This window comes from Pelobates fuscus, chromosome 4 (assembly GCF_036172605.1).
Source record: "Pelobates fuscus isolate aPelFus1 chromosome 4, aPelFus1.pri, whole genome shotgun sequence".
NCBI lineage: Eukaryota > Metazoa > Chordata > Amphibia > Anura > Pelobatidae > Pelobates > Pelobates fuscus.
Genome location: NC_086320.1, coordinates 167,295,589 through 167,311,626, shown reverse-complemented (window position 1 = coordinate 167,311,626; position 16,038 = coordinate 167,295,589). Strand labels below are relative to the sequence as shown.

At 37.3% G+C, this 16,038-nt stretch overlaps 1 protein-coding gene across 2 annotated transcripts in view; it reads left to right on the top strand.

Annotated features, from left to right (window-relative positions):
- RREB1 (ras responsive element binding protein 1) overlaps positions 1-16,038 on the top strand; it is a 93,995-nt gene that overhangs the window by 780 nt on the left and 77,177 nt on the right. The window contains exon 2 of one of the 2 annotated variants that reach the window (XM_063451757.1): positions 13,420-13,484. In XM_063451757.1, coding sequence (XP_063307827.1) covers positions 13,473-13,484 — 12 coding nt within the window. In that variant the 5' untranslated portion in view covers positions 13,420-13,472. Of the gene's footprint in view, positions 1-2,133; positions 2,198-13,419; positions 13,485-16,038 lie in introns of those variants that run through there. The other variant, XM_063451758.1, reaches the window with a different exon arrangement.

Here is a 16,038-nt window from a genome sequence, read left to right as displayed (position 1 = left end):
GTACTTTGCTCCAGAAAACATGCTGCAGTGATTATGGTGTTTAGTGTACCCTTTTAAACACTGTAGCATCAGGAATATATATATTTCAAGCCTTCAAACTATTAAAATAAAAGGTTTAATACTGAAGGCACAAAAACATCTTCAACAAGATGAAGTTTGTATAGTACCTAGAGTGTTCCTTTAAGACAGTGACCAAAATGGGAAAGGGAAATTAATGGTAATATTATTTAACTGCTTGACATGAACCAAGAAATGTGCAGTGCAATATTGTGTGGGGACAAAAACAAATATAAACTGCAAATAATACATTACTATTTGAATGCAGCATTAGTATCCCCTCCCCCACCCATCCCTGGGTCCAACTGGCTATTTCAGACCTGTGTTAGCAGGTAAGATGAGTTGGGATGAGGGGTGGGCTGGTGTCTCTATTGTATGCGTAAGGTTAACACTTTCAATGCTTTATGAGCCGTAACCTGGATTTCTAAAATATTTCCACTTTATCTTGTATTTTACATTCCTAGTCCCACCAAAATGTGCTTAATTAGACACATGTGCTTTGATACTACTTTTTTGTTTAAGAAAAAAAAAAAAAAATCGCAGGAAAGTTAAATGCCACTTAATTATTGACTTTTTCCCCTGTCATTTGAATTTCTCATGTGGCAAGTGTATGATGGCTGAATTATCTATCTCCTTAACTTTCCAATAATAGTAAGAAAGGAGACACATTTAAAGGAAATTGTAAAGCAGATGAACACATCCCCTCCCTGCAGATTTTTAATAAAAAAAAAAAAAAAGAAAAGGATGCTATCTGTTGCAACAGGCTGCAGGAGGAGAGGAACCAGCCACACAAGGCTCAGTAACACGTCCCCTGGAGATGAAACACGTGATGGTTTGGGAGGGAGTAACAGTAAGAAGAATAAGTGAACTGCAGTTTAAAAAAAAAAAAAAAAAAACTCTGAAAAGTCCCTAACCTGCTTTACCTGCTTCCTCCTGTACCTCCCCTCCACCATGCATTACAGAGGTCAGTAGGTAGACTTTCAGACACTTGCTGCTCTGGAGAAGCAAGTAAGTGTGTATGAAGCAGCGATAACAAGAGCACTCTGTACTTTGCCCATCCACACAGAATTCCTTCCTTAACAGGCTCTCTCTCTATCTGCTCCACCCTGTTTAAGCCTCACCTGCAATAGTACCTCAAAAAGTTACCAGCTGAGGAAAGAACCACATAATCCCTTTAGCATATTACACTGACCATCATGCAGGGACCACTGGCAAGAGGGGAGGGTGGAGATTAGTGTGCAGTAATGCCTTTTTTTTGTGCTTTGTCCAGGCAAATATATTTTGACCTTTGTAGTGGTGACATTTTACACAGAAATTGCAAAAGGATGGAGCTGCTGAAAACTCACAGGGATGAATAGCAAGCATTTTAAAGTCTGCATTTAAATAACAATCTGATATATATATATATATATATATATATATATATATATATATATATAAGTGTATATATGGAAAATTACAGTTTGTCTTGTCATTTCACTCAGCATCTGGAATCAACAGGTATTCTTGGGTGTTTAAACATATAGGTTTATCTTTTCTTTACACATCCCATATGATCACCTTTCTATATTAATTCCATTCAGTGAGACTGATTAAGATGTAAAATTGAGTGGATCAAGGTTAAAAGAAAAACTTTTTTTTTGTTGTGACCCAATGTTAGGAGAGATGATGTTGCTTTTTTCCCCTCCCCTCCCCCATCTCCTCCTCTCTCATCTCTCCCCGCCCTCCTGACTCTCCTTCCCCTTCCTTGTTAAAGTCTTTCTACCAACCAGCTTTCAGCAGCAACAGCAGCAGCACCAAGAGCAGCATTTTGCCTACAGGACCTTGATGCTCATCCATATTAAACCGTCTGAGCTCAGGAATCCAGCCAGATCATCTCTTCGTAGAGCAAAGTTTATTTTTAACTAGCAAGCACTACCAGATCCTGGATGGTGCTGTTGTTAGCACTGTGGCCTCACAGAAAAAGGGACTATCAAACTTTTCTGTAGCACACTAAACAAACTTTTTTTCTCCTACCCCCCCCATATTCACTTGACTTTTTGTTACATTATATATTTTTTATACACATATTTTATCCACCTCCTTTCTTTGCACCGTTTTCCAGTGCATCCAAAGTTGAGATGAAGGCATCCCTTTTAAGGTAAGAGAGAAAAAAAGTATTGCAAAAAAAGTTTTTAAGTATTATTTATCTTCTGTTTTTGCTTGTGCTAGTTTAACCCTTTACTTGCAGAAAGCTGATATGTATATATATATATTTATATAGTGTGTATGTAGCTGGTTTAGGATCATTGTAGCTTGTATAGTGTCAGTGCTTTTTTTATTTATTTTTATTTTTTGTGATAGCAGACTCTTTCTCCTCCCTGTCCTTCCCAGTGTTGCATCCACCATGTATCTTTCTATCTGTTCCTGATACTACTTGCTGTGTGCGAGAGGTGGGGATGCGTGCCTGTTGGCCTTGACAAACTTTCCAACCCCTTGTGATTTTCTAAAGGGCATAGTGCCCTAATGTAAGACATACTTCATTTTTTACTGATAGCTATTTGGAGTTAGTTTAAAAATCGTTGTGTGTTTGCATAGCATCTGTGCCTTGTACCGTGCCTGTGAAATGTGGATCATCAGAGGAATCACACGTAGCAAGATTAAGATACTATCGTCATCATGAGTACAGGAAGGAGCCATCAAAGCAGATTGGGGGGGGGGGGGGTTAGTCGTGGTAGGAGGTAAACTTTTTTTTTTTTCTTTTTTAGATGGGTGGAAGAGCATGAAGGGTGCTGGATTCAGTGGGATGGGGGTGCTTAATATACTGTTTCCTCATTCCTCCTCCCAACATCCAACTATTTCCATAGATGCTTATTTTGCTATGCTGGTCATCACTCACTCATCCGTAACATCTCATTTTCCAGGACAATTATTATACTTATCTCCTATCTATATATATATATATATATATATATATATATATATATATATATATATGATGTTGTTGTTGTTTGTTTTATTTTATTTTTTTTAAAGTATCCTCAAACTTGATTGAATTTTTTTTCGCTGATACAAACTTTTGTTTTATGCAGAAGTTTGGGGTGGGGAGGTTGCTAGTCCCCTCTTCCTTTCTCTCCTAAGTAGATAAAACTAGTCAGGACTCGTCTCTTAGGAGACTGAGAGACTGCGACCTTAATGGTTGCTAAGAAGCATAGAAGTAGGGTGTTTTTTTTTTTCTTTTTTTTTTTCACTTCGCTGTCTCTTTCCTCTGTGATGCCTGCCATTCTGGGGAGGAAGATGGAGACTTGAGGTTGTGTGTGGGTGTGGGTGTTTTTTTTATTTTATTTTATTTACTTCTATATTTTACACTTGCATCTAAGTTGTAGACTGGTGTAATTTGTTATCTCAAAAAATCCATAACTTTCTTCTCTCGAAGGGATTTCAGATGTAACTACTTTCCAGTGAAACAGGAAAAGTTTTTTTTTTCCTCTTTACATGCACAAAAATACCCAAAACATCTAAGTTGCATTTGTTCTACATGCTAGTGTTAGGGGGGGAAGAAGTGCATTGCATACATTGTGTATGCACGCATGTACTTTTATGAAGCCCAGGAATTATATTTGCTATGTGCGCCTGCCTCCGTAAGGCATCCTTGATGAGTTTATAAAAGGAGGAGGAGAGAGAGCATTTCTCCTGTCTCAGCAGATCTGTCCTCCCCTGCTCCTTACTGGTTAGGAGATAGAACGAGCCCAGATCCGGATGAGCAGTTCACATTCCGTTACGAAATTCTACACGGCTTAGGAGCCAGCACAGCAGCACCAACATACTACTCTGCTCTAAGTTAGGGGAGGGAAGTTTTTTTTTTTTTCTTGCTACTTTACCCCACTGAGATGGAGGTGTTTAATATCAGCCTCCAGACACTTCCAAAGTTGTATATTTATGGTCTTAACAGAAAGATGGAAAGGGCATGGCGATGTTTAAGTAATATTAACTGGGTACTTTTAAAGATCAAAGGTTGTGTGTTATGTTTTTTTTTTTTTTTTTTTTTTGGGGGGGGGTGTTTACATCAGAAAATTAAATACAAATTCTTCTGTAATCATTATGTCGATATTTATTTAATTTTGCAAATTCTAAAGTTAAAGTTTCAGTTGAGATAAACACATCTTCTACGTTTTGCTCATGCCTATACATCAGATGTGATTTGATAGCATCCGTCTTGTTTGCATAAGTAGTCTCCAGTGTGAATGAATATTCTTTTGTAATGTTTATTAGACCTAAAGGTGGTTAACTATATGCACTGCTGCAAAGTGACCCTCTGAAATGTATGCACAGCCAATGTGGCTCTTGCATGCATTGGAGGTAGGATGTTTTAAAAACCTCAATACAATGACCAAAGGTCAGTTGGGATGAAATCTATAGATATCTTTTTAAACAGGATGGTGTTCAGCAACATTGTAATGTTATCTTACATTACCAGCTTAAATGTGTAGTGGTTGCATGGCATTACCTCCAAGCTGCAATAGAACATTTAGTAAAATTTATTTTAAGTTTGGTGGATTAGTCTAGTCCCCACAGTCCTGTTTCTAAATTAATCAGATTTTTCTTTCCTGTTTTTGAGCATTTGCTTTAAAACAGTATACTTTTTCCATCCTTTTTGCAGCATTGGGCTACACCTTAGCCTGGGAGCAAACAATCAGAAGACAAATGTTTCTAGATCAAATGTTCTGGAACTCAAACCCGCTATTGTGATCCCACGTGTGCCTGGCATTTTGAAGTCAGGTAGCAGGATATTAAACAGTACCCTTGCATTATGTTTTCTGGACTTTGACAGACAAATTTGTCTCATGAATTCCTTTAATTAGGTGTAGTACACAGTTATGTTTAGAGGTATAAAGGCCTGCATCATATTTCCTGCCTGTGTGTATTCTTAGTGAATGGCTAATCTACCTTTCTGTGCTGTAACACCTTATTTCTCCTAGCATTCTTTGTGTGGTCCCATCAGTGAACAGAAAATAATTTGTTTACCTATTGGTACCTGCATGTTGATTTGATCTTTATCTAGGGGCGCTCCTATCTCTAGACAACTAGTGCATTTTCATGTTAGTCCCACTTTGACACAGCATATGGTAGTGATGTGGACTAATTTGTCAGTTGAGTATATTTTTTCATGCTTGTAACTCTAACATAAGCAACTTGATTTGTGTTGTGTGTTTTTGTTGTTGTTTTTTTTGCAAATAATTGGTTAGTTTTCCCTGTGTGTGCATGCAAGGTACATGTCTGTGTTGATTGCCCCCATTGGCCCTCAACGTAACCCATGGAATTGAAAGCGTCGCCTCATAATGAATTAAACAAACAAAATTAAGTCCTTTTTGGATGGTTGTATTCATTATCCCTTTTAAAAGAGGGTAGGGCTTTGAAGGTCATAGGATAAGTGTTGCTAAGCAGCTAAATAGAAGTGTGCTAAATTTAACCCTCCTATCTCTGCATGGGCCATCATGCAGTATTGTAACAAACTGGGTTTTAATTTAATACATGGAGGGGAAAATGTATATATTTGTTCTAATAAATTTACAAATATTTTTTTACAATAAGTTTAAAGTCTTGTGCACAAGGTGGGGCTGTTTAAAAAATTAATAATAAAAAACGATTTTTGCATTGAACTTAAAGGGACACTATACTCACCAGAACATCTACAGCTTAATGTAATGGTTCTGGTGTCTATAGCCTGTCCCTGCAGGTCTTTCAATGTAAGGGCTGCCTTTTCATAGACAAGGCAGTGTTTACATTGCTGCCTAGTAACACCTCCAATGACAGTCACTGAGACGTCCAATAGGGGGTGCTTCCTGTGTTAGCGCTGCACAGTGTGCAGCACTGGCGTTTATTGACTCCATGCTCTGCATGGAGACGCTGAACGTTCCCCCATAGAGATGCATTAACTCGATGCATCTCTATGAGTAGATGCTGATTGGTGCAGTGTGGCATTTTTCTGTGTGTGTGCAATAGCCTCCCTTGGTTTCCTATGGGAAAGATTGATGATCTCAGCCATGGAGGAGGGGCCACTCACAGCAAGAAATACGGTGAGTTTTTTTACACCATAAGGTGTCACTGATCTGGCAGGGGTCTTAAATAGCAGGTTTAACAGTATAGTGTCAGGAATACATGTTTGTGTTCCTGACACTATAGTGTTCCTTTTAATGCATTTTATGTATATTGCAGACAAACAGCATGTATTTTGGTTAAGAACAAAAATACTCAAGGTATTTGTAATCTTTTACTTTAGTTTCTGCACAGAAAAATTGCCAGGATGTTAGCTACCACATCATTACTGTTGGAATCTATTGTTTTATGTTTTTACCATATAATATTTTATGATGCAGCTTGAGAGCATTTGTTTTCACCCAGTTCCAGTTTTCATTCATCTGGCTCTTTCCCGACATTGTTTTAGAGGGGTAGTTCTTGAAATATAGTAACACAGATACCTCCAGATATAAAGCGTCTTACTTGCAACATGAAAGGTTTTGTTTTTTTGACATAAACAAAGCTTAGTGTCAGTGATGCTAATGGTTTGATACATGTGAGGCATCATAGAAATGCAAATGACTTCTTGAACATTATTGCAGTGAATACCCTTTTGGAAATAGAGTGGGATAAGCAGTCGGCACCATAAGTTTCCCACTGCTGAAAGGAAAGAGAGATTTTCTATTCGGTTTATTACCTGGCAGTCTAGAGAGAGATGAGAAAAGTAAAGTGAATCATTGTTCTGACATGTTGAGTAGTAAAGGGTGGGACATTTTCTTGATCCTGTTATCTTCAATCAGGTAAAGGATGTATGGTGCACACAATAAGATGGAGGCGTGGAGAGGACAGAACATTTTACTGGTTCATGCTAAAAAGATTTAGCTTTGAATTGATTAACTTTTGTGAAGCTTTTTTTTTTATTTGTTTGTTTTTTAAATTGTGAATTTAAGTTAATCTGTAACAGGAGCCTAGACACTGGAAAATCATAAAAACCAGGGTTGATTGCTGAGACTTCTCATGCAAAACTAGGGACCGTTAATAATGTGGTCCAAGCATCTACTCTGCTTTTAGCAAAAAGTCATTTGAAGGTGATTCATACAGGGTCATGTTAGAAAGCATTTGTCCTTGGTTCAAGGTGATAGTATCTCTACAAGTAGTGAAAAATATCAACCCCTTGTAGGACTCTGAGACATTGGTTGCTAAACGGGTACAAAATCCTGTTTATTTTGTCAAGGATGATTTGCTTTATGCAATGCCTACCCTGCATGGTTTTGTGTCTTATCCCCACCATAAAGCTGTCTCCTCCTATACCTTATCAGACGTAAATGTGCAACTAGATTTTCTAATCAACAAGATGATGTAGACAAATCCACATGACAGTCTGCCTGGGTTTGATCCTCAAGCATTGCAACATCCCATTGTCTCACCCCCTCCAGTATGCTCATGTCAGTATGTGGGGATTTCATACTTATTTTTTTTTTTTTTGTGTGTGTGTGTGTGTGTGTTGCAGTGTTCAGGTTAATTGGTTATGGCTTCATCTACATTAATAATCTGATGTAGAAGGATAAAGTAAGGGGGACAGCAGATGTGATGTAATTGGAGATTAGCAGTAGGCAATTCTGGAGAGCTGAAGGATCTGTCTGCTGCTTTCTAGTTACTGATGGCACAAGGGTAATTATCCTCTCGTCCAAGGATTGTTAGTCCTGCGATTTGAGATGAGGGTGTAATACAATGTATGTAGTATTAAGGTTAACAGCTGTGGTTTATTTATTTGTCTATTTTCTTTACCTAGTGCATAGTAATAGAAGATCTTGGACAACATCCTTTAGTGCTTTGAGTTATGCTATTGATGATGACCGTTGTAGTCCAGCAGCATGAGAACCCAACATGCTGTCCTACAGTAGAGGATAGACAAATATTATTAGGCTCAAGCACGCTGTAACACCTATCAGGGATTCCAGGTCTGTGTATTTAGAACCAGTGCTTTCAAATGGGAACTGTTGCCATGGCTGTTTCTACAGAATTGCTGTAGATCGCTGTTATGGAGTTTCTATATAGTATTTTCCTTGGCAGAGCAGACACATTCCGGTGTATCTTGTTTTCACTGGTGCAGTGGCTTTTCAGGTTGGCAGTCCTGCATTCGAACAAAGGTAGATTTTAGTGAAATTGTGCTTCAGACAAAAGCAGTGGGTAACGGGTGGAGACTGTTTGCTCAGTGTGTGATTCAAACAAGAGAGGCTGCAGAAGCTTAAAAGCCTACACGGAGTTTCTGGGACCATGTAATTGAATAGACAAGGATTTACCTGCAGTCTTTAAACTTTCACAACTAGAAAGAGTGAAGGTCCCACTCCTTTCCTTATGCCCTTCATTACATATTTAGGATTTTTAGGAAGGAGTCCAAAAGAGAGCAGTGTAAGCATTAAAACGTGGACATCAAACCAGTGTCCTCTAGCTCCAACTGATAAACTACATTGACTGGCAGAGAATTATGGGAACTGTAGTGACACAATACCTGAAAGAGGCCAAGTTTGTACACTTTTGTTGCAAATAATGTACTGAAAGTGTAGTGCTTGTGCATCTAAATTCGGTCTAATTGTAAAAAGGCAACTTTTTTGACATTTGGAAAAAGAGACAAAGAAACAAGTTGGCATTAGTTTGGTAACACATGTCCATCTTGATTGAAAGCATCTTGTTAGATTAGCTTTAGACCGGGTACAAGTCTGTGTCCTTCTCAAGCTGCTGTTAAACACATGGTAACATGTAGGGCCTAAAGTTTCCATAGAAAACAGAGCAGCTGAAACCAAGCACAGTGCTCTATTACCCGTTTCTCTTGTTGCCAAGGCTAATGATACAATCAAGAGTAATGCATATACATTTTTTTTTTTTTAGAAAGATTAAATTGTGTTTCTTTAATGTTTTGCCTTATGGCGACTATAGGTAGAATGTATAAATTGATAAAGAAATATAAGAAACTGTATGTAAACAATCTTCACTAAGAGTGAAGAAAGCAACACAGTGGTCAGAGTGGTGGTACCAGCTCCACCCTAGGGCTTGGACCCAATATATAACAAAAAATAAGTAAAAAACTAAAGGAGTCCCAAAACCAATGAGACTCCCAATCTGGTTTTATACAAAGTCTACAATGGACATTGTGACAATATGTAACTAATCCTGGAAATAAATTTGGTGTAAATTGATAAAATGTACTACAAATTGCAATAGTATCTAATCCCAGAGTGTGCCATATTGTCACAATGTCCATTGTAGACTTTGTATAAAACCAGATTAGGAGTCTCATTGGTTTTGGGACTCCTTTAGCTTTTTACTTCTAGAATGTATAAATTACTTTTTGTGTATAAGTCAAAAGTTTCTATCAAACATGCTGACAAATGTATGTTGCGTGAAGAATGATCAGGCTTTTGAATTAACGTTGGTGAGGTCGGTTTTTGAAAATCATGATTTTATGTTCTATTCAAATTACATACTAAGATCATAGGTACGAGATTCCAGTGTATGTTTTAGGGCAAAGTGTGTATATTAGAGAATAGAAGGGATGTGTATCAAACGGGTGCTGTGTACATCTGCACTCAAAACTAAATACTGTTATCGCGATACTTTAGTTTCAACTATGTTGTAGGCCACTTGTCCTTCCCTAACCTGTGCTTTTAACTGCAAAGTAAGTGGAATATTTAACTTGATGACTATTCATCAAGTATTTTAACCCCCCAAGCCAAAATGAACAATTTGAACTTTTTTGAAAAAAGACAGGTTTAGGGTCAGCATGTATAGTCACGTCTTTGCAGCAAGTATATTTTCCTTCTTCGGGGTCTCCAGAGGTCAGTTCTGTAATTATGCCAGCTCACTTTGTCTGTGTCGAATGTGGTAAATTAGATGACCCTTACCACAGCACAGGTCTGTGTTTTATAAATTTTATGTAGGTTTGCTTGTGTGACTTTCTTAATAAGGTCCCAGATAAATGAAGAAGTTTACATTTGTTTCTGACATCTTAAATTTAATATCTGTCTGGCCATCATTTGATGTATATTGCGTGTAAACAGGTTCTTACATTACTATTGCTTTAATTTAAGTTGGACCGAAGTGTCTTCTTGCTGGTGCTTTCACGTTCTGTTTGCTTTGAAATATCTTTTCTTTTTGATTTTTTTTTTTTTTTTTTTTTTGCTCTGAAGGTATGATGAGTTACTGAGGCAGCCTAAAATAGTCCCAGCGAGGGTCCTGGCTCTGTTAATAGTTTCAGAGAGGCCACATTGTGGGCTGTGAGCCAACTTTATTTGACCTTGAACTAGTCATCTTTACTTACTGCTCATGTGGTACCTTCATTTTTATACCAGATGAAAGGTTTATGTTTCAGTATATTCTACCCCTGCTTGGCTTCTTTATTTGAATAACCCAGGTGAGCTATTCTGCCCTGCTTCAAGGTTATGTGCTCACAACCATATATTCATGTATTAAATAGAAGCTGCGGTTTAAATCTGTACCAGAGTAGATTTATAAAATATATACTGTGGTCTTGTTAGTGAGAAACTTCTCTCACTGTAAGTTAATTGTAACAGGACCCAATCAGCTTTTTGTCCCTCTATAACCTGTCCTGTTGCTGTGCCTTCTTTTGATTATTGTCAAGTGCATCACAATATGTTGGCACTTTAAAAGTTCTACAGATAATATTTTGGTAGTTTAGATGATTGAAATGCTATTCTCTTTACTCCCAGATGACCATGTGCGAGTGGTAGGATTCGGGGTTACTCACTGAAAACAAAAAGCACACACATACACAACTTGCTTGTCTAAGCAATACTGTACTGACTCAAGGCTGGTAGAGATAACAGAACATCTTAATGGTTTTTATTTTTTTTCCCTTCCAAAAGGCTTTTTGTAGAAGCCATGTGAACCTCCTGCCGCTGCTAGGACCTCAACCAGAGATTATATGAAGCTTGGTTTCAGGGAGGAAACTGAATGTCCCACAATTGATAGATGATTTTATCTTGGTTATCAGTTTGTAACTGCCACTGCCCTTCTCAATCAATGTATGGATTCTGCTGCTATTCACACACTGTTCCAGGTGTGGTGTATGTGTATATTATATTTTTTTTTTATTTTTTTTAACGAACACTCACATTTGACTCTGTAAACTAAATTTTATTTAGAAAAGTCCCTGTATATTATTAAAATCCTAACAAGCTAACAGGGCTATTCACTATCCTTCCATTCAGATATTTAGGCCTCAAATATAAAAACCTATCAGTCCCAAATTAGTACATATACTGTAGATATTTTAACCTTTCAGTTTTTGGGAATGCAGTAACACTGCATACATGTACTACATTAATATTATTTACAATTTGAGTGTGTGTTATCAGTAGGCAAATGGCACACTGTGTGTTCTCTTGGAATACTTGCTTGGGGTGCTGACACCTCTCGATTTGTAATTTTTTTTTTTTAAAGATTCAGCTACATCGTCACTATTGTATTCCGTAATTAGTGGGTTCTCTTGGAGAGGATGTTGGCGGTAAAGAACGATCTGGGCCGCCTGTCTCCCTTCCTGTTTGGGAACTCATTTCCCTCTTCCAGGACTTTTCTTTCAAGATCTCTAGTATTTTGCTCCTATAACAACTTTTTTTTTCTTTTTCCTAACCGAAAAAATGGTGTTCTTATTACTGCTTCCCCCCCCCCCCCCTTTTTTAAATCAACTTGTTAATGTCCTAAAAATTAGTTCTTCTTTAATAATAATGCACTTTGGGAGTTGGATTACTGACTATTGAGTAATCTAGAAACCTATTTCAATATATTCTGAGGATGCATAAATTATTATTATTATTATTATTGCAATTTATATAGCGCCAACAGATTCCGTAGCGCTTTACAATATTATGAGAGGGGATTTAACTATAAATAGGACAATTACAAATAAACTTACAGGAAACAATAGGTTGAACAGGACCCTGCTCGATCGAGCTTACATATAAATAAGGAGTTGGCCGTTTTATGTATATTATGTTGGTGTCGCTAAATGATTAGAGATGCAGACAGACTTTTTTTTTTTCTGTTATTATTATTATGAGAGATTGTATGCAGCAGTTTTTTTTTAGATCTTTACATACTAAAGCACTTGGTTACTTTTTCAATCTGTGCAATAACTAACCAGTAAATAGTATGTTTCAAAACAATCAGTCTAGATGGGGTGAGAGGGTTTGTCTGTGGCACTGTCTGTTATTGATCAGTGATTCTATCATATTGGCTCCCTGGCAGTGATGAGGTTAATGTGCTAGTTAGTAAGTTATGGGAGTGTTACTTTGCAATGTTTCACTCCTGCTTGCTTTGTAGTTCAGGCTTCTCCAGGAGCAGATAAATCCCTTCACAGGCTGGTAACAAGATGCTGGAAAGGTAAATTATACATCAGTGCCAGGTTTCAAAACTGATTCTTTGCCAGCATGCACACTTTCTCATGCACTTCTTTTGAAACAGTACCAGACGCCTTGCCTTACAAATCTGTACAACACTCCTAAATATTCCCTCTTCCAGTTAAAAAAAATAAATAAATAAACAAAATAAAAGTGAATCTACGGTGTTGGTTGATCATCTGATTCTGGGAAGGGAGGCTGATTTTCTTGTATCCATGTGGTGTGAGTGAATAAATCTACAGTGCACTGTCAGCTTGGGATCCTTTGTGCATGCATTAAAGCTGTGTGTTTTGCTTAGTTTTAAGGGCTAAATGTATGTTTAAAGTACAATGCCTCTTAAAGCTGTAAACACTTGCATATAAATAGGACAGTGGGTGGGTGCTGCCTAAATATACTCCCAGAGAAATAATAAGCACATGTATCTTTTTACTAAACACTACAGGTCCCATGGGTCTAAATTGCTCTGGGTAACTTATCCCTGTGTCTGCCTGTCTATCAACATTGCTGAGCTGTAACTACACAGGACGAGCTGAGATTTTGCTGTCCTATAAAGTAGCAGCCGTGGTATTTTATTGTTTAATTCTAAAATATATTCATTCATGCAAATCATATGAATCTAACATGTAGCACCTTTATTATAGTTTTCCATCAGAAATTTAGGTTATATCATATGTACAAATCTTAAGTTAAAAAAAAAAAAGTTTTTGTATTTTTTTTTTTTTGTATTATTTATTTATTTATTTATTTATTTTAAGCCATTATATTGATTGTACTGTTGATCTTTATTACATTTTGCTCTTAGAGAGCCTGTAAACAATGCAATATTTGGAGAGTGGTTGGTTTTTGTTTTATCAATTCCTGATGGCCTTCCCTCTTCTCTTTTTCTACATAAAATAAACTTTGTGTTTCATAAATGAAGTGACTTCTAATAGATGCTAATGAATTGCAGAATCCTAAAGTGACCTCTGTGGTGATTGGGAGAGAAAGCTGGCACTTGCCCCGATGGAAAATCAGGTACGGATGGGTTTCCCTCTCTTTTTCCCTCCACCCTTCGTTGACTCTTGCTCTTACCAGACATGAAAACCACTGATAAGATAATGTTCTTGAGAGTGATCACCATTTGAAAGAGTTCTGGACAAAGGGCTTTATTTTGATTAACATCTTTATTGTAGTGAAATGACTGGACCAGTCTGCTTTAGTGATGCTGCCCTGTAAACACATCCAATCTCCATACACGCCCAGCATGCCTAAAGTAGACAAACAAAATACAAACCAACTACTAATTATATGAGGGATCATGCATGTGATTATATAAAATGTGTGTAATGTGCCAAAGGTTAAATTATTAGAGACAAATGAACAGAAACAAATACTTCTGAGCTGTTGGATTCTAAATTCCAAAACTTACATAAGGCTTGTGGGAGAATAGTCTAGATATCTCGAGAAAGTTGCTTGCTAGGTCCTGAGTGTTTGATGTGAGGTACACAGGTAACCATTAGACTAACAGAATATTTTGTGTGTTTTTTATTTTTTTTTCTTCATCCTGTGATTCCTTGGGCTTATGATGCTGCTTTTGCCATGTAAAATTCCTCTGCCAAGGCAGTGTTTAATTTGTGTTTAGGGCTGAGCTGTTCTGCAAGTTCAGCCAGTCTGTATTTAAATGCTTGCTGCTGGGAAGCCTGAATTTGCATCTCTGAATTCTGCACATTTGTTTAATGTTTTCAGGCTGGACATTGCATACCCTGTCACCCTTTTGTTGTTCTGTGTCGTAAGCAGACCACTTGTTTTCACCTTAAACACAAACCCCTTGTTTTCTCCTAAAACACAGGCCCGACCTTTCTGTTGTGTGTGTTTGTGTGTGTGTGGTGATTGTGTTGTTTTTGAACACGTTTTATTGTTAAGAGCTGTTTGATCAGATACCAGCATTTTCAGACAGTCATTTATTTGGCTTAGCGTGTTTTTTTTTTTTTTTTTTTAATAGATGCATAACTCAACCACATATTTTTAAGATCAATGGTGTAAGGGCAATCAACTGGTCAATGTATTTATTATTATTATTTATTATTATTAATTTTTTTATATAGTGCCATCAAATTCGGTAGCGCTGTACAACGGGTGCACTAACAGACATATCATTGTAACCAGACAACTGAACATACAGTTACAGAGAGGTGGAGGGCCCTGCTCAATGAGCCCACATTCTAGGGGAAGTGGGGTATAGTGACACAAAGGGTAAAAGTAATAATACAACCACCTACAGATCCTAGGGAAAAGGTTTCAGTGGAAAGGAAAACTTACATCTTAAGATTAATAAAGCAATTTACTAAAGCAGACACTAATTGAAGGTTTGATATTGACACGATCTTAAATCCTTTTTACGTGTTGCTGCCTTAATTATTTCAAAACATGACCGTATGTGCCTCTGAAATTACGATATTTGTAATGGATATCAACGTTATCAGCTTACTTCACATATAGCTGTGAGATAGCTCAGCTGTTAAATTACCTCATTATAGTATCTGCTCAAGCTTCAGAAGAACAAAAATCTAACTCTTCTGGGAATCAGACCTGACTGAGGTCCATTTAAATGGTGACTATTAAGATGGATATATGCCATGCTGTATATTGCTCTGATATTTTCCTACATTAAATGTAAATTCAGATGAGTTGCTCCATATCGATTCTCATGGGTTGGTATATCAATAACTTTTGTAATATTTATGATCTGTGGAATCAGAGAAAAGCTCTATTTTTGTTGGTGAAGCAAGACTTTTTGCCTAGGACCACATTATTAATTTGTGTATGATTTTCGGTGTTTGTCATGGTGTCATATGTTTTTAGGCAGTCAGTGATCTAATAATAGCAGTAATTACTATTTTTAGATTTACTTTGGTGATGAGAAGTGCATGTCATTTTATTACATAGGGCAAGATGTTGCACCTACTCTTTTGCACTGCAAGCCCTTATTGAACCATGGTACTTATCAGTCTTTGAACTGAAGTTGTGAGATGCAGTTGCAGTGACATGAACATGCGGTACATATTAGTAATCCGGGTAGTAGGCAGTGATAATGTGGACGACTGCTGAGCAATGCCTGCTGAGGATCACCCACGAAACGTCAGGAAATGTGTAGTCCCCAAGGTGACCTGGCAACCAGAGATTGTCAAACTTTTATAATGTACAAACTACTGTAGCATAAATATCGACTTAACCATTTACACATCAATCACAAACTGAAAAAACAGTTTTAACATGCGTGATCATTTTACATAATCAGCATAGCTAAGATTTGTTGCTATTGAAGTGCGACATTTAATGGTCACTTTTCCAGCAGGAACTGTGACTTACTTGTTGTTTGTGCTATTAATCAGGGCAAATGGTTAAGCATTGAATTGTAAATTCTAGAAGCTGTACAAAACTTGTGGTCCTGGTAGCCATATCAGGGAAAGGTTATTGCACCGCTGTTTTAATAATAAATGTAACAGCCATGTCTGCTAAGAGTTGGCCATGATTAGTGAACACACAGCTACTAAGTTCATTCAACAATGGCTGATGCTGAGTGCACCAA